The sequence below is a fragment of the Acanthaster planci genome, linkage group LG01 (genome assembly GCF_054643075.1).
Source record: "Acanthaster planci isolate LZ-2023a linkage group LG01, COTS_SCS, whole genome shotgun sequence".
Lineage (NCBI taxonomy): Eukaryota > Metazoa > Echinodermata > Asteroidea > Valvatida > Acanthasteridae > Acanthaster > Acanthaster planci.
The window spans coordinates 18,835,372-18,854,596 of NC_141777.1; the positions used below are offsets into that span (position 1 = coordinate 18,835,372).

The window sequence follows — 19,225 nt, forward strand, 5'->3', positions numbered from 1 at the left end:
CAACCACAACTCACAAGTGCTGTTAATGGAATATTGTTGTTGGTTTGTGTACAAGGAAGTGGTATATACCGCTACATGCACATTCAAACCTGAAGCATGCTACGAAAACTACTCTTGCAATGGCAACCCCAGGTTAACTGGGGCGTGAGGTTTGTTAGGTCGTGTGTGAATCAACTGGCTGCTACTCGGGGCTGACTAATTACAAGTGAAGGTGTTTCTCTAAGCTGTGGTAATCCATAATTTCCCGTGTTTTCAGCCAAAACCTCACGGCAGCGTTGATCTGAACACAGTATTTCACGTACTCCATTTCCTCAATGGTTCCTAGAGGCAAGAGGGGATTTTTTTCCGAGCGCTGATATTCGTTTTACATTTTTCAAATGCTCATTTAACTTATTGTAGCATTTGATATGGGTGAGCATCAGGCCAAATATGGTGTCACCGGTAAAGTTGTCCCTTCAAAGACATCAGAAGACCATTGTTATTCCTTCCAAAAAGTGAAAGGATTATTCAATCAGTGTATTTTGAAAACACGCTAGTTGCCTCATATTGTTGAAGCGGATATTTGCCAATGTCGGGAGGGAAAACCGCTTGGTGTGAGCGGTGAGAAGCTCACGTTTACGTTAAAGAGGATCAGTGTGACTGTCTGCAACTCAAGATGCGTCCAAATAAATATGAAGCAAATTTCTGTCGACCCAATTTCTGTCTAGCAAATTAAAGATGGCTAATAAATTTTCATTTCAAATGAGGGAATGGCAGGGTGGCACAGGGGGGTACCAGGTCGCTAGGGAAAGGTTGCGCTACTTTGACGTGGACACTCAATTGATCAGATAATCTTTATTGAAAATACGCGTAGTATAGTAACTTGAAAGGGTTTTATTCGGAAAACGTTGCATTTTGCCATATAACAGTTAAACAAGGAGTCGTTGGTTAAAATCACCTCTCCACACACAAGTATTTTCCGTAATACAGCACTCCAATAAGATAAATATTCGTTTTACAGAAAACAGTTCATGAGAATCAAGCATGTTTGTGTAAAATATACCAAAAAAATTTGCCATCAGAATTCATAAAGACATAAAGACTGACCGACTAGGCAACTGGGAAATTGGCTCATCTTTTTCTGTATCAATATATTTTTGTAACAACAGTTAAAATGATTCAAAATCACGATTAATGTTAATTTCATATATAGTTTCACTTACTTGTTTATAAAAGTCACCTCCCCCCCGAAAACAGCTCAATTTGTGCTTGAAGTAACCCATACTAACGCATTCCAAGAATACCCCGACTAAAATCAATAGTTGGTCTAGAACCTAATTTTCAGAGTGCCAAACGTATTTCCTGGAGGGTTCAACTATTTTGATTTGTTATATGCAACCTTTAATGGCCTCCCTTAGCAGTAAACCTATAGCTACGCTTTTTGATAGATGGGTAATGATATGAACAAAAAAACCCTGCATTTGTCTCCTTTTTGAAACCATTTTCCTTTTGGGGGGGGGGGGCATGACCCCATTGCATCACCGGCCTGGATCGGGCCACGGACTGCTATGTTTTACTGAACAAAACACATTTCTGATGATTGGATTTACAACCTGCCAACATGTGTTAACATCACAAAACCGTGAATGTGACATGCTCCACAAGTATCAAAGAACCAAAATAAAACTTTAAGCAACTTACAATACGGTGCGCCCAAAAGGTTGATTTCCACAGGGTCTCGTACTACAGAAGCGTATAGGGGGAACTTGTAAAAAAAAATTCGAGTTACAATCTCGCCGCGGCGGGATATCAATTTTAAGCAGCAGCGAGATATATTAACTCACCACGGCGAGATAGAAATTCAACGATTTATATCTCCGCGGCAAGATATATATATAAGTCGAATTTTCTTTTGCAATTGGCCCTTATACACTACCGTATTTTCTACCTCTCTGGTTGGCATACAATAACTGAACGACGCTCTGCCGGTTATTGCACTTAGAGATGGTGGACATCCAGGAAGTCAGACAGTGACATAACTTGAGTAAACGCATGGAAGGTACAGGCTGTGTTCACAGTTTTTCAAGGGGGCGCTATAATAAACAGTGGCTTGATGTTTACTGCAAACTGGAGGAAACGTTACCCCCCCCCCAGCTCTCTATAGTTAAACTACAAGATCAATGTAACAATTGAACGCGATCGTAGTATTCCAGGCGATCAGCAACATGTCCGTGTGGCAGGAATTTCATCCACAGGCTGCAAATAGACCTCAGATATTAGATCAGTAACAATTATTTATCAGGGAATGTGCGGAGAAAACACTTGACCGCTTCTTTTGTCGACGAGGCACATAAAGGTTAAGGGTCAAATTAGGGGCCATTGATAAAGTACGTACGCACAAAATGCCGACTTTTCAGACCCCCCTCCCCTGGCACGGGCGTTGGCACGGGGGGGGTAAATGGTGGGGTGGACGGGGGAGGATACTGTATTTGACTGGTTTTTCGACGCACAAAAGCTGATTATGGCATTTATTTGTATGAAAAAGTTTATTTATATGATGGAGATTCATTAATTAAAGGCAAATTTTCAGTTTGCGTACGGTACCCACTGGTTTGAACACCTCTCCCACCCTGTACGCACGGTGTTCGGCCTTTACAGAGTACATGCACTTGTAATTCGCAATCTAATCCAGTGTAATGGGATATAAAGTTAGTTATTTAGTCAACTTCTCCAGTGTCATAATGGTGCTGCCACATGATGTGCGAAGTTTCTGGTTACGGCACAAGAATACGTCAAACTTCTGCAGAGCAGTTTAATATTCGCGCCTAATAACAATTTGATCCCACAATTGCATCGGATATGTTTCGGGTGATTTTCCAGAGGTCGTCTCTTTTATGAATACAGAACACGTTGGAAACTCCTTTTCATGGATCATTACATGTTTAATATATTTCGTTTGCATGTGGAAAATATAACAATATGGATATGAGAAAACACCAATCAATTTTTTTTGTATCAAGTGAACATCAGGCCAAACATGATTATTTCACGGTGAGAAATGTTACTGCTACTAGTAGATTTTTGTTTTGCTTTGTTTTGTTACTTCCATGCACTTATAAAATTGTGTATCACCAACGAATAGAAAAGTCAAAACAAAAATTGACGCCTCTTTTGTGCACAAATCAATGTAACATTCGGGTTTCCCGAATGATATTACGGCTTTGCTCCTGAATATAATTGAAAATACTCCTCAGCATTAAGCAGGTTCCACAAAAAGATAATTGCTAAAAGTCTACCTCATCGTGTGACCGTGATCACCTTGAAAAATAGATACAAATCCATCAGTCAATAAGACGCACATTCAGTAATTCATTTGCAATATCTATCCTTTTAAACTGTGGGAAATAATTATAACCATTCTGTTATACATTATAGGGATTTAAAAGATAATTTGAATAATGGTGCACTTTTGCTCGGGATGCAACCTCCTCCATCAGAGGAGAATGTTCACTTATAACTTTCTTGGAGCCTATCCAGGATATAATCCGTAGTTGGGTCGCGGAGTTTCCTCTCCGCCTGTTTAACCATTGGCTCGGATGTCTGGTACCGCAGATGAGGATTCTCACTGAGAATGATATCCATGTGGAGCTTAGCTATCTCATCAGCGCTTTGCATTAAAGCCGACATGCCAGACGTCATGCGTTTTACGCCTTGCATGTACAAGTCTTTCAAAATGGGGTCAAAATTCTTTGCTTGTTCTTCAAGCGAAGAGTCCATGACCTTAGTCGCAAGCTCTGTCTTCACTGGCCCTGGCTCCACGATACTCACCCTGGTTACAGAAACAGTTTGAAAGGTACATTTTAGATAAAGGCTTTTAAACACTGTTCCTACCATAGATTTTGGCGAAGTTCTAATATTACAACCTGTAACGTTTTAGTTTATTTGTTGGATTGGTTTTTTTTTCGTAGGTGAGTTTGTTTTTTAGAAATCCCCACGCTTGAGTAACTTCCAACAAATCACAACGTAAGCATACCCAACGCTCATGAAATAACTTGCAAACAATACATCAATTGTGTACGGTGTAAGTCATGATTCATTTGTGTTTTTAATTTTCTTATATGTTTTACCAGAAGCTCCAGTTGAAGCTGTTTGGTGAGTTTGCTTTACACGGTACTCTGAACAGTTTCTGCCCATATCTTACCCATTGGTTAAGTCGGCGTATTGATTATTTGCATGTAGCTTGGAGGGCAAGTGTGAGCTTTTCAAACGTCTACAAATATTATCACAAGAATCTGCGCAGTGCGGCCTCCATACCTTATATTATACCCATCTCTCAACACTGGGGCAATAGACTCAGAGAATCCTTCCATAGCAAACTTGGCAGCAGAGTAGGTGGCAAAGAAAGGAGCACCTGCGAGAAATACGTATTTCACTTTAAAATGACGGTACGCTATATCGATGCGGATAGTGGCAAGTGTTCGATAGGGTGTACTGTTTACGACAAGCATTTCTGCCTCCTCTAGCGTCTTCAAAGGCGACGCAACTACACGACGCGACGGCACGACGGCTCCCTTGCTTCGTGCCGTCGCGTCGTCGCCTCCGTGTCATTACGTATGTACACAAGACACGTGTCACGTCGTGCGTCGCGTTGCGCCGTCGCCCGTCCCATGGTGCTGTGGGACGTCCTTTCATTGTTGCATTTTTTTCTGCCTAAATGTCGCTCCTTCCGTCGCCCGTCGCGTCGCACTGTCGTACGTCGCGTCGTATGTCGTTTGGTGCGTCGCGTAGCGTATAACCTCTCCTGAAACACGACGCACGACACGAAATGACGTACGACTCGGACACGTTGTGTGCTGTCGCCCTTTGCTTCATGGTCTTTATAGAGGGCGTCTTCACTCTTTTCTTTCATTTCCGTCCCTGTGCTTATATAGTACAGTGCTCTCCACGGGCTGTGTTAGCAGGGCGGACCGCCCTGCCAAAATTTTCGGCCGTGGGGAACACTGATAGTACATGCTGTTGGCAGCAGGCCTTGATTCTCTTTTTCATGCATTCTTTCTAACCATGTGTTTTCATTCAGAGTGAGTTGTTGAAGAATTGTTTTTTAATCAAATATAATTAGGAAGAGCGTCGCGATCAAGTATCAGCATTATCTCCAGGAAATAGATAACATTGACTTCTGCCACAGCAATGTTTTAGCTTTTCCTGCTCTAATTCTGATCTTTCTAATACTTACTTGTAAATCCATTCTAAGATACAATACATCAATCATTGACACGCTTTCTTTTGTAACGTCCAAAACAAAAACAGTGATGGTGCCCTGTATAAACTCCATGGGCCAAAGGCCGAGTGCACGCGGTGCGTCGCGTCGTGCGTCGTGTCGTGTAGTTGCGTCGCATTGAAAGAGGCTAGAGAGGCAGAAATGTTTGTGATAAATAGGACACCACAGTTCTGCGCGTCGCCGCACACGCGCATTCTTGTGCTTGGCGTGCTCTTGCTGTATGAAACTATTCTGGACTCTTTCTTGATCCCTGGACGTGAAACAACCTGCACTAGTTATGACCTAAGTGCTCGCAACGCGTACGTACAAACTTACAAAGAGTCAAGGCCGGTTAATACAAACGCTAATTTTTTCACTTCAACTCAAGTGATTCGCACTTCGAATTCGCAAACGCTGAAAACGAAACGTTGTCGTGACATCAACTTCACTTAGCTTTTGCATGAAATATGAACCGGCGTTAAGGAGTGCATTATTATCCATTGGGTAAGGTGAGAAAATCTTATCCTCATACAATTTTACACCTCTACAGCTTTGTGCTGACGAAAGTAGAAAATTTGTTCGTTATGCTCTATTTTAGTATAGAGGGCGATTGGACTTACGGTCAATTTTAAAACGTCTTGGGATCGCGACGTTTGGGAAACCGACTTATTTTGGCATGACCAAAACGCAAGCCAAGGGCCTAGTGGTACGCATACGATGCACTCTACACCTAAAAGCGCCTATCCACAAGCGCGTTTTTGGGTGCATTGCGTACACGGTGCGTTCATGCATTTTACTTTCATGGACACAAAAATTACTCCATGAACATAACACCATCACATAAGACCACTAAATAGGATGGTTACACATTTCAATTTAAAGCTTACCAAATTCAGGTTTTACCGCCTCTGTTTTTTTCCATGGGCTTTAAATAATACTAAGCCAGTGATGTGCATTGTGTGCAAACGTGGTCTTTACCAGAAGTTTGCTGGAGCACTGTGGTTAAAATAATTACCGCGGACGCCAGCGATACTGGAAACCATAAGAATCCTGCCAGACTTTTGCTTCTTCATCGCTGGTAACACGGCTCTTGTTGCTCTGACTACTCCCCAGAAATCGGTGTCCATCATATCTTGACACCACTCCAACGATTTCTGGTCGATGGCATCTAAGCCCATATATCCAGCATTGTTCACTGAAAATGAACCAGCAAAAACTGTTCAATGTGGTAGTACATGGCTAAATGCCTATACATGTCTGACACCTTTCAAGCCTACAAGTTTTTCAATTTCTTAGAACCCGAGGCATACATTTGGACTTAAGGCAGAATGGAGCGTTTTTGTTTTTTTTCTTTGGAGGAAAAAAGTTTGGAAACTTCTTAATGTTAACGTTTATGGCTCTTCTGGGGGTGAGGTTAAATGTAATAGTTTATTACAAGCTTTTAGAAGGACAAGAATTGCAATAATGGTTCAAATTTCCTTCCCCCTCTTTCGTTTAAAACCACAAAACTTTGATAGCCTCCATCTACAAATATTATCATCAGATTTGCCAGGTGTCAGTCCTGCGTTATTCAAATTATTATTCTTCGCAATTCACTGCTTTTTAAATGTCGGGTTTTTTTTGTTTTTGTTTTTACAGTCCAATAATTTTTTTCATCTCGTTACGTGGAAAAATTATAGAAATGTAATCGGTTATGTTGTCTTGCAAAATTGATATCATAATCTCAGGGTTTAATCTTGCGAAGATAAATCATCCTACCTAATGGATTTTCGGAATCTGGTTATTTACTGATTTGCCGGGAAGAAATATCTCTTTAAGCTTACTTAAATATTGGTTTCTAGAAGAGTGGGTACTGAAACTTGAAAACTAAGGGAAATGAGATGCTTCAAAATGATTCACACAATTCTAAATTAAAGGTGGTTTGGATGTTGTAATCCCAACGTTATCCATTTTTAGTGTGACGTCGTAGTATGGTAAACCACGCCAACTTCTATGGTGTTATATTGAAATGTAACACTGCAGAAGGTACCACCAAGTAGCGCATTGGTCAATAAGCAAAAACGGTGAGAAATGCGTGCCAGATTGAGAGAATTAAACAGAACAATTCATGGTCCCAAGTCACTATCTCAGCGAAAACATAGGCCCCTACTTGGTAGAAATTCCTCCTGAATTCTCCACTAGGGAGATTAACAAGGAGGGCTGCATCCATATAGTGGGTGTATCCATATCTTAGTTAGATAATTTATTAGGAAGGGCTGTTATCTCGAACTCATTAGATGGACTTAGTAATATGTCTATATTCAAGTTCATCTAATGATGTCGAGAAAGTACATGTATCCACTTTTGGGACCCTGAATTCAGTTCTTAGAATCCAGCAGAAGGTAATCGATTGAGATTGAACTGGCATGTCCCACACATTTTGGCCTCTCACCTGTTACATTAGCAGCAATATTGATAGAACAGTAGTCGGCTGAATGCAGAACAGAAGGACATAAACTCCATTGTTTCAATAAGCCCTGTTTCTTTGGTTAAAATAATGAATTATTGAAATTTTTATGAATGTTTTTTGTTCCTTTTGCCGATATTTGGATAAAGTAGAAACTTAGTGTTATCTGAGGGCTGACAAAATGTTCACCAGCTTATGTACTCCGGTGGGACTGAAGCCAACAACTCCCATTGTTATAACGTGGAACCTGCCATTTTCCTACCTATCAAAGTATGGAAGAGATGGCAGCGTGTCTCTTACTAAAATATTCCGTATCGAAGAAACTCGCACTTTGGTTGAGGCAGACTATACACTCTTTTCAAACTTTCATGACGGAGGCGGTCTTTCATTTCTCTCTCCACATTTCCACCGTTGAGTAGGGACTTTTATCTTATGCACGGAACCCACACATTTCGAACCAGCCAATAATATTCTTGTGTTAGTCGGTTCTGACAAGACTTGTTGCTTGCTCACCGAGAACGTCGATTCTCCCATTGTCTCGCAGAATCTCGTCCACCACCGCTTTGATAGTAGGATCTTTGGTGACGTCAAGCTCCCGGATGAGGAGTGTCTTGTTCAGGGTGTGCCCTGCTGCTTCTTCGAGTTTTGTCTTTGACTTCAAATTCCTCATAGTGGCATACACCTTGCAGTTAAATCAAATTTAAATGACAGCTTTAAGAGAGAATTGTATGTCTTTGAAGCTGGACTCAGTTGTTCTGAGGTATAGTTATTTTTCTATGGGCCAGTTGTGGGTAGGCCTACAAAAACTATGGGGCCTATCGAAAAATACTGCAGTGTGCCATAAACGTACAAGCCAACACCAAGTCACGCAAAAGAGGACAGGATTTAGAGATATCTTCAAACCAGCCAGATTTGGGATAGCTTCAAACCAGCAAGAAGAAAACTTTTAACAGGTTAGCATGTAGTTACTTGCACTGCTGATTAGCACTATCAAGTTGTTTTCCAGATGTGCCTAGAGCCTATACGGAACACCTATTCTGGCCATGTATAACTTTTAAAGTCTTATTTTCTTTACGGAGGTGCTCTAAAAAATTACTATCATGAACATGGTCACAAGAGTATGCACACGGTCCCCCGCGTTACTGCAGAGTACCCTGAGTCGTGATATAAGACCGCTTGACGATGAAATGTGATAGGCCTATTCAATGTCCCATGGTACACACGTGGCCGCGTATATTCTACGTTATACCCAGCAAGAAATGAGACCGAGGGGTACCCCCCAACATGTCCAATCCTATACACATTCCAGATTATTGTTACTTAACAGATCCCCCCCCAAGATGTCTGAAAGGAATTCCCTAGATTCCTGCGAGACAATGACCAACACAAAGCAGGGGGGGTTCTCTCCGTCTCCTACCTTGCTGCATATGTTCTTCCTAAAAGGAAAGGGTATAGATGTACTTTATACACAGTGAGCAGATGGTAAGGTAGGATTAATCTGATGTGAGTCTGCCATAAACACAAACATGGGAAAGGAAAGAAGCCATTTAACCTGAAATACCTTTATCTGCTCACATTTTATTTATATTTTTGACGAGTTAATTGTGCTTATCAGATCGTTTGGCCTCTTACCCTACAAAACAGCCCCGCAAAAACACAAACACAGCATGCCATGAAACACAGGGTTTAGTGCTGTAAATTTGAAACAGAATTCCGCTTCCGAAGCCTGTTGAGTTTTCTAGGACACACATTTCTCTAAAAAAATCATAAATATTGAACAGGAAATAAAATCATGCCCACAGGTATAAAATGAAGCACCACTTGAGATTTTGATGTTATGTTTGGAACTGCTGAAATTGATGATGAAAATTGGTGATGAATTCTAATGGAACTATTTGCGTTCATTCAGCACCTTGTTAAGGGCTCTGACACGTTTACCTGAGCAAACACAGCGATGGGATCCCGCGTTAAGGCAACGTGATATCATCTTCATGCATGTTTTCTGAACGAATCTAAGCAAATATGCCCCACACGATACTACGATACTGATAAGGATCCATCGGGCAAGTCATGCAAGGGCTGATCCAAAACCACGAGGCTTAATCAGTGGACTGCTTGGGGTGGGGCGTTGGGATATGGTATTCGGGAGCGGTTCTAGGGGGTTCTAACTTGTCTAGCCCCCTCCATGCAAGAATGAAAAGCAGTAGCGAATGTTAAAGGGTATAAGGGGCTTAGGTTCCCAAATATGAAATGGCTCGGGAACCGTGCCTGATTTAACGAGAGTACACCTAAATCTGGGGGCTTTGGAATGCTTAGGGAGAGACATGAAATAGTACAGATTAATATCAGTGCAGAAAGATACTTCTTTAAGGGGCAAATAGACCGATTGCGCATACAAAGTCACGTGACCTAAAGTAGGTATCAAACGTTTCAAACAAAAACGGCGTCCTTCCATAGCAAAGTGTGTTTTAAGTGTTTAGCATAAAGCTGATTTCATAGTATTTAGCATATCAGTGTCTTAGTACTTTACAGATCGTCGGCTCTATTGGGGTAAATGACACCGATAATACGTTTTGCTTTGATGGGGCGTCATGTTTGTTTATGTTTGATACCCATTACAGGTCATGTGACTTAGCAGGTGCAGTCGCACTACTCTACCTTCAATTCACTACCGAGTGCCAAATCAGCACTGCGTTTATACAATGTACATTCCAATACTTAAACATTGAAATGTGAAATTAAGCACGTTTGTGTTTGTTGGGTACGTTTAATTGACCTGATAGGTAATGTCTAATTTGTGTCTTCGATTTTTAATACTTTAAATAAAAAAAATCCCGAATCAATTTTCTGGCAAGTTAATAAAAGTACGTGTTTGGTTTATAGTCATGCGAATTTACTTAGTTCGGGCCTGTTCCAGGGGCGTATCTAGTCTGGGGAGAGCGTCCCTCGGACGATGCTCCCATTTGAAGGGAATGTGAAAGGGAAATACTTTTTAATTCTAGCATCTTCTTTCTGGAAGGGAGGATTCTGTTATACGGATGAAAAAAATTCCAAGGGTAAAAAGAAACCTTTCATGCGCTCGTTTAAGGGCACCCTTGAGTCAGTGTGCTTAACAGGCACCTTTCGATAAAGGTGCCTTTCCATTGACTCGCTTTCTGTGCGCGTCGTGGTCCGTACGCGTAAAGTTGTGGGATGGCTATCATCAACCTTGTTCCCATCGATCTTGCCACATTATGTTGGTTCTCACTATGCAGCACATGGAGTTGATGTTGGTCTATCATCTGCATGATCGAAACGCGGTAAACGCGCCACGGCATGCACAGATAACGTGCAAAAATCCACCAGTACTAACGTACGGTATTGGGGGCAGGGGGAGGGCTCAGCAAGATACCAGATTCTGACTTTTCCCCAAATAATCATGCTAAAAAGTAATTGCTATTCCAAGTAACTCTTGCAAACAAGCCTCACTAACAGCAGAAGGTAGTGGCATTGGTTGCGTCATATTATATAGTGATTCGGTTAACCGTTTTTTAAAAAAAACGGTGCTGCCCACTGTAATATCCAGCTTCCCCCTTAGAACCCTGTCGTTGTGTCATTCGTTGATTTCATATACAGACCTACCTTAAATCGGCGCAATGAGTCCTTAGCCAGCATTGCTGCTGTGGCTAAACCAATGCCAGTCGAGCATCCAGTGATCAGCACGGTCTGGGGCGCCATTATAATTATGAGAGGTGATGCCACCGGTATTTTTGCTGCAAATTGCTTTGTATGTTCTCGTCTCTCTATCCACAGCTCTGCACTGATCGTGGTTCTGGCTTCAAATACAGGTGTTTGACGCTATATTTGCACTAATATAGATAAACACTTCCAAATAATTTTGGCCGTAACAACTGAAGGGCTAGTATTTACATCTCAAGCGTTATTTTTGACTTGTCAAAGTCCGGCCGATTGTATGGTTAAAACAAAATGCCAAACGATAACTGGGCTGAAACTTTATATAAAGGATATATGGACTTTGTCATCCCAATCCAGTATCGACTGCTCTCCCGGAAACCTCCAATGGTGTTTTACATTTCATTCGAAAAAAGTTATTCAATTTAGTTTATCAAATTAAACATTTAATAGATGTACTTTGATCATGGAGTATGTTGGCGCAGCACCGGCTAATAGTCCTCAGCCATCTTCGTCCCCTTCTTCGTCTTTCTCGCTTTCAGCTTTGAACCATCCTGAGCTCTGTGAAGAGTCATGGCAGAGTTGGGTCAGAGGTCACCAACTGTTTTTAGTGGTCATCTTGGAGAAAAGGGCTTGGAAGCCTTACTTTTTTCATTGATTTCAGTCAATTTTAGTCAGTATCTGGTTTTCTTCAAAGTGTTTTAAGATTGTTGCCAAACGTCACTCAGACGTCAGCAGTGGTAATTTTCTGGAAATTATGAGATCAGTTTTACGTCATGCGCTCTCCTTTCGACCACTGCTATTTGCCCACGCTTTTTAAAATCACTGTTTTACGCGCAAGACTGGTTGTCTATGTGTTCATGTCTGTGGATTAGGCTGAGTCACATACGGCCTAATCCGCCCCGAGTTGAAGTGCACCCCGAAGCGGCACAAGAAAGATAGAAGGTAAGTTTTCCAAGCAGGTTCTTGCACGCGTTCTGCGTGTACACAAAGACCATCCATTAGGGAATAAATTTGTTACCCGTAATCAGCGTGCTCCACCTCAAACGCGCCATTGATCTCCATTATTAACGCGTACCTATGCAGTGAGTACCCATCCTCGACTCCGTGGACTCCTTGCGCGTTCCTTCACTAGCCCCTAGTGGTGTAGAATACTAAAATGACGCTGATTGGCTGTTCAGGATGAATATACATGAACGTAAAATCAGTTGCGTGCGAGTGGACCTTTCCCACGAAATATGCAAATTGCACCGGCGCATGCGCACTACTACCACTAGTTGGCAATTATGGCCCTCTGTCTGTTGTCTGTCTGTTGTGTAGGCGAGCTGCTAGTAACCATAACCTGGAGCGTTGACGGCAAATCAAAACCACATTACAGCCTTTGCCCGATACTTGAGCATGCTTTTCTCGAAACTAAGTAAGGCTCTCAGTGTCCTGAGGTTGGAAAGTAATATTCCTTGTAATTTAAGTTTGGCACTCATATCATGTCAAACTATACTAGTACAGAATATCGACAAAAATATAAGATTAAATTAAAAGGGGGAATGAACGTGGATTTTTCCGCGTTCATTCAGAAATGAATCTGCTTACCCTGAAGAAGGTACGCAGTTACCGAAAGCTCGGTAATGCACATATTTCAGAGCACTGATTTGATACTATATTCTTAACCCATATGGAACCGGAAGCTAACGCGCAATTTGAGGGCTCATCCAGTGGAAGCTTGCAATCAGTGATGCGTGTGTATGTGTATGACGAAGTCACTTACGAACCGGATAAACTTTTATAATTAATGTATTGTATTGTATTTTTTTTTATTGATCGTTGGAAATTACAACATTAAAACAAGCCGCTTAAACTTTGAAGGTGTATGTTTTGAGGGTTACAATTTTTTTCACACACTACTATTAAAGTGAGATTTCATGGTATAGGCGCTGTAATCAGTCAAACGGTTTGATAAAAGTGCCGTAGGCCTGCCTTGTACTCCCCTTTAGCGCCTATCCGCCTTGACCAGAATCAACCACATTGGATGAGAAGAGCCACTTTGGTGGGAAGTATTCATTTTGTTGGCAGTCACGCGCAGGGTGGGCGCAGAAATTTTTACAGGGGGTGGGGTTCAGTCCTATCAGATCCTATTTTTAAATGTCACAAAGTATATACATTAAGTTGTTACTTATGCGCTCAGAAAATGTCTGGATGGATGTCATCTTTTATATTAATATTTTAATTTTTCCTATTTTTCAGTTTTGGTGTCCAAGCAGGGTTGAGGTTTGCCCCTCACCCTGGATGTTTGTGAACCAGTAAAGTGCAGTTCCAGTAAAGGAAGCTCATGTTGCTAGAAAAATAACTTCCTTTCTTGGTCTCACTCGGAGCGGAGAGTTCATACTAAAATAAGTTTTATAAACCACGCTGTACAAATGAACTCCATACTTTCATGTTTAATGTGTAAGCCTTAGGCCTACAGGCTTAAGAACCAGCAGTAGGTGTGTTATTTTTATGTGATTACAATTTGTGTGAAAATACGTATATATGCCTATTATTTGCAAGGCACAATAATTAATTCATGCTCATTGGAAATATTCATTTTTATAAATGCCAAACTTAAACTAAGATGTGGTAAACAAGGCAAGGGAGTTATTACGCCCCATTGAAATAAAACTAATAAATCCTAATTAAGATATGATAACAGACTGTCCGTGCTAGGACCCGAGGGATCGTTAGGCTATTTCCTCAGCACATTGAGGAGAAAATCCGTTGTCGGGTCGCGTAGTTTCTCGGCGGCCATCTTGGTCAAGGCTTCCGAGGTCTGGTACCGCAGGTGAGGATTCTCACTGAGAATGATATCCATGTGGACCTTCGCTATTTCGTCTGCACCTTGAATGACGGCGAAATCGTTAGCCATCAGGTGCTTTAAGCCTTCAATGCATGACTCCTTCAAGATTGGAGGGAAGTCTTTAGCTTGTTCTTCTACCGGCTGCCCCATGACCTTAGTAATTAGCTCTGTTTGAACTGGCCCTGGCTCCACGATGCTCACCCTAGAAAAAAATAGCATAATAATTGTAGGACTGAATATTCCCACGTGTAAAAACATATTGTAAGATTCAGATGTTAATGATCTGTGAAGAAATACCGTCAACGTTAAAAAAAGTGAAAAGCATTATTTTTTCAAACCATGTTTTCATTGAATTTTAAGAAAGGAACCATAAGTACAAAGGCGCATGCGGGGAGGGAGTGCAGGGTGCGAACGCACCCTTCCCCCGCCAGCAGAAGGGACTTCTGCATGAGGTGTTCATATTTTTTTATTTTTTAAACCAAACATCAGTACGTTATTTTACAGAGGTGAAAGTACGTGCATGGTTTTGATATTCGATGGTCGAAAAGTCAAATAGCAAATACATGTATCTGGGGCAATCTGCTATTCACGTGCGCACTTGTTTAAATGCTGGAAGTTGGAATTCCGTTTTCGTGAAACCTCCTTCGGCCAAACCAGCTACAATTCTATATTTGTGTAGGCCGTCTTTCTCCAACCTACTGTGCATGAATCTGCTTGGAGTCTAAGTGTCTAGGCGTAAATCCTGGGGGATATATATATCCCCCACTCTTATTAGGTGGGGGGATGGGCTATGTAAATCATCCCCCACACACTTTTTGTGGTGAGCAAAAAAAAATTAGGATTGTGTAGAATTTTGGATTTCACAAAGACGAAAATGTTTCAAATATCACTTATAAGGGGAAAAAGTACTTAAAAGTCGTAAATATGCCATTCTGACGTAAGATTCTGCATGAATTTCATACACATTACAGACGTACATATTTATCATGAACATCGCCCCCTATATTCTGTATATGGTTTAACCCCCACCTCAATTTTTCATGGCCAGGCAAGTCATCCCTCCCTTTTCCTCATCTCCTATCACCCCCCCCCCAATTTCTAGCTCAGATTAACGCCGCTGGGCAGAACTGTGCCCATATATATGCATTATACCCAGGGGTTTAGGTTACAATCTTGGTTACCATTCCTTTTATCGTATCATATATTTCTTTCAATTCCTGGTTTTCATTTGCAATATACATATATTTGTTTCTTTGAGTAGTGGCACCTAGGAGAGCAACTTGACAGTAATTCAGTTTGATTTTTGCAATCCTGCAGGAGTGTTTCTTGAGCCTCTTTCTTGTCATGTGTACATAATTTATGTGTTTTTTTGTAACTTTACCTGCAGAAATTAGTAAATGAAATAAAGTTGATCCCGGAATAAAGACCCCTTTTTTCCCAAAATTTCTTACCTTCATCAACATCTGATTTTCTTGTCTATTTTACTACCATCATTTTAGTAATATCTTGCCCTACTGAGCTTACACCAGTCCATAACAAAAAATATGCACGATGCAACCGATTCAAATTCTAAGGCATAAGAGAGATTTTTTTAATCTGAAATAAAAATTCATCAACAGTTTTCTACCTGATATTATATCCGTCTCTCAACATTGGGGCCATGGATTCACAGAATCCCTCCACAGCAAACTTCGCAGAAGAGTAGGTGGCAAAAAAAGGGACAGCTGAAAAGGTCAATGAAAACGATCACAGAAAACAGCATCAGTTTATGCATCAGTATCAGTGTGCTATTAAAAAGCACACATGACCAAAGTGTTGCCCGCCTCCACACCTGGGGTGGGCCATTTTACTTTTCTACTAAAATAAAAACTTTTCCAATTGATACTATCTTTAGAACACAATATAGGTTATATATACCTCGGATGCCAGCCATACTGGTGACGCAAATAATCCTGCCCGACTTTTGCGTCTTCATCGCTGGTAACACGGCTCTCGTAACTCTAACCACGCCCCAGTAGTCGGTATCCATCATTTTTTGGCACCACTCAAGCGACTTCTGGTCGATGGCATCTAAACCCATGTATCCAGCGTTGTTCACTAAAAAAAAAGAATAAGTTTTAGAAACAAAGGTATAAATCTCTAAGGGGAATGAAAGTGCACTGTGCCCGTAAAAGTTACCGCGGTGCTTTTTAACTATAAGGGACAAAGCGCTGTCTGGCCAAAATACTCTCTTCTCCACCCACTAGCTTCATGAGCTTGTACTCTCAAGTAGCTCATAATATCCTGAGTATGCTTAATCACAAATGAAAGTCCTCCACTCACCGAGAACGTCAATTCTCCCGTTGTCTCGCAGGATCTCGTCTACAACCGATTTGATGGTGGAGTCCTTAGTGACGTCAAGTTCCCGGATAAGGAGTGTCTTGTTAAGGGTGTTCCCTACCGCTTCCTCGAGTTTGGTTTTTGAATTTAAATTCCTCATGGTGGCATACACCTTTTAAGAAACCAAGATTCATTGTATGGAACGGAGGTAGCGGTCAGCCTTTATGAAGTACATGTACAAATGAAACAAGCGGCCAGTTTTCAGATTTTGCTCACATTGGCAAGTAGGCCTACATCTAGTTTTATGGGCGCTTCATTAGATATAAGTCGATTATTTAATCTGTGGTTTGGTATAAACGTCAACAAGGTCTGACTGTGCTTCATACTGTATGTCGTCATCGCGATACAAAGATATGCGTGGATACCTCGCCTCCTTGCAGTTCACTTTTACCGCCTTACTTTGCATTATTGATATAAATGTTGTCGAAGGGGATGATATTATGATTATTGCAAAACTGTATTTAATTAACAGGTCTCCAGAAATCAATCCGGCATAGCACCAAAGAAAAACAAAACCTTTAACTTTCGGTATTGTGTGGGCAGGCATTAGAAGTTTTCCTTTGTTCCTATGGCCATCAGATTTTTAAAAATGTTTAATGGTACATGTAATTAATGTAAAATTGTATGTTTTTATGGTGCTTGATCTTTATTGTGCACTGAATTATATTTATACCGGGTCTTATATTTTGGGATTAATTTTTCATCATTTACTGTATACATGTATTTTGTTTTATTCACTGATTCTGAATATTATTGATGGAAATTCATCCATATTAATGCTTATTCTGTCTTATAACATTGCATTTGTATGAAATTAACGTTGGAATTTGTTTAATTGTCTTAATAATATTGCCAGTAACTATTTTAAGTGTATGAGCTACCACTGCATGTAATTTCCTTTCTTTATAAAGTATTGAAATGAAATGAAATGAAATGAAATAAAATGAAATGAAATGAAATGAAATGAAATGAAATGAAATGAAATGGAATGAAATGAAATCCTTAGCCTGAGTACAATGATCCTAAACGGCCGTGTGACAGAGCAGAATCAGGCGGTTGGTGCCTGGCGCTGTGAGGACGAAGTTCAAGTTGACAATAAAGATTTAAAGACGATTTTAACCGATTGAAATGCATAAAGATGCCTGTTACATAACTTAGATTTAAACAGCCCATGGGAATATCTTTATATAATGATATCTTTGGTTTGGTTTGAATGGCGGCCTCTTACTTCAACGAGCGGGCTGCAGTGAGTGGATTTCCATGTTGACCCGATAAAGGGATTTGCTTATAATTACTGATCTCGCTCTTTGTCCTTGTCCTGAGCACATTCAACGGGAAAAGTTAAGATTTTATGCCGACCTGTCTGGGGCAAAGGATTTTGAGACAACTTTATGGCCCATTTTCTGATCAAAATGTATGATTGCTCTGAAACATCTTAAAAAGCTCCGCGCGATTAAATGATGGGTTGAAATTATCCGAGGAAACTGTAAAAGCTGCAGATTCTGCCCCTGGCTCTTTATACACTGGACATTGTGTTTCAGGATGCAGGTTAAAGCTTTTAAGTATCGTCCTCGCAAGGCGTGTAACAGGAAAAAAGCGATTGAGGCAGTACAATCTTGAATAATAATCAATATAACTGAAAAATCGCTGAATTGTGCACAACGCATGCGATTTTTCTATGCCCGCAAGGGTTATAAATTCCTTTTGCAAAGATTGTTCGTTGAAAAGAATGGATAAAGAGAAACCAAAGGATGTGAGTTACTTCATTACACCTACCTTGAAGCGACTTTGCTTGTCCTTAGCTAACATCACTGCCGTGGCTAGACCAATCCCCGACGAGCATCCAGTGATGAGTACAGTCTGAGGCGCCATTTTGCTCTGCTCGATCTTCCTGTCTTCCGATGTGCTCCCTTCTTTGTAGCTGAACGCAGGGCTTATAATTCGCTGCCGTCAGGTGCATTTATATGGGCCGGCATTGATGAAGGGCTATATATGAATTTACACAAGACAAATTTACACTAACAGGCCTCAACGATGAGTGTGCAAAATTCAAGGGTTAAGTTCCAACCAATGTTTGCAGATATTATGTAAGACTTCTAACCTATACATACATGCGATAAGTTTTCCATTTTGATGAAAAAGATTAACCAATTGCAGTGTTGGGTTATCTCATTGTTGAATAAAAACAATTAAAGTATTACCAGTGCGTAGGAGCAGGAAAATCCAACCACATGGGTAGAGAGTCTTTGCAAGAGGTTGAGTTATGTTAAGGAAATTTGGCCACTTTTGTAGACGAGGTGTGAGGGGTCACTCAGAGTCGTTTACAACGTTGGTTGACTTTTCTATTTGTTCCATAATATTTCCGAGCATTTTTGAGTAAGCAAGACTGAAGAAAAGCCAGTTGCAGATGTACAAGGACACTGCATAATTTTTACTACGTTTAAGTTAAACGTTAATTTTTGGCAACGCTCCTCAAACCAAACGAGAGAAAAAACCATTCCCATCTTGTATCATGGAAATTTATTACAAAGTTTGAGAGCTATTCCAAATAAAAAAATTGTCAACCGACACCAGATTTCAAAAAGTCTGACATTTAAAAAAGAGTTTTTGTATTCCTAACATTTTAAGTAACGTTTCCTTAGAGAGTGGCTGCAATCAATTA

General features: G+C 40.7%; 2 protein-coding genes across 5 annotated transcripts in view; both read right to left on the reverse strand.

The window, feature by feature from the left end:
- Positions 1-911: 911 nt before the first annotated feature.
- Positions 912-11,522, reverse strand: LOC110978181 (retinol dehydrogenase 8-like). Its single transcript, XM_022232963.2, has 5 exons — positions 11,304-11,522; positions 8,196-8,364; positions 6,252-6,431; positions 4,294-4,390; positions 912-3,808 (listed from the first exon to the last, which is right to left on the reverse strand). The coding sequence occupies exons 1-5, from the start codon at positions 11,397-11,399 to the stop codon at positions 3,487-3,489; spliced, it is 864 nt and encodes a 287-aa protein (XP_022088655.2). The 5' UTR covers positions 11,400-11,522; the 3' UTR covers positions 912-3,486.
- Positions 11,523-13,161: 1,639 nt separating this feature from the next.
- The window catches only part of LOC110978183 (retinol dehydrogenase 8-like), a 31,782-nt gene continuing 25,718 nt past the window's right edge, over positions 13,162-19,225 (reverse strand). For all 4 annotated transcript variants that reach the window (XM_087136841.1, XM_087136837.1, XM_087136856.1 and 1 more), the window contains 5 exons: positions 18,340-18,549; positions 16,507-16,675; positions 16,102-16,281; positions 15,812-15,908; positions 13,162-14,386 (listed from right to left, as the gene is read on the reverse strand). In XM_087136841.1, coding sequence (XP_086992967.1) covers positions 14,074-14,386; positions 15,812-15,908; positions 16,102-16,281; positions 16,507-16,675; positions 18,340-18,435 — 855 coding nt within the window. In that variant the 5' untranslated portion in view covers positions 18,436-18,549 and the 3' untranslated portion in view covers positions 13,162-14,073. The remainder of the gene's footprint in view (positions 14,387-15,811; positions 15,909-16,101; positions 16,282-16,506; positions 16,676-18,339; positions 18,550-19,225) is intronic.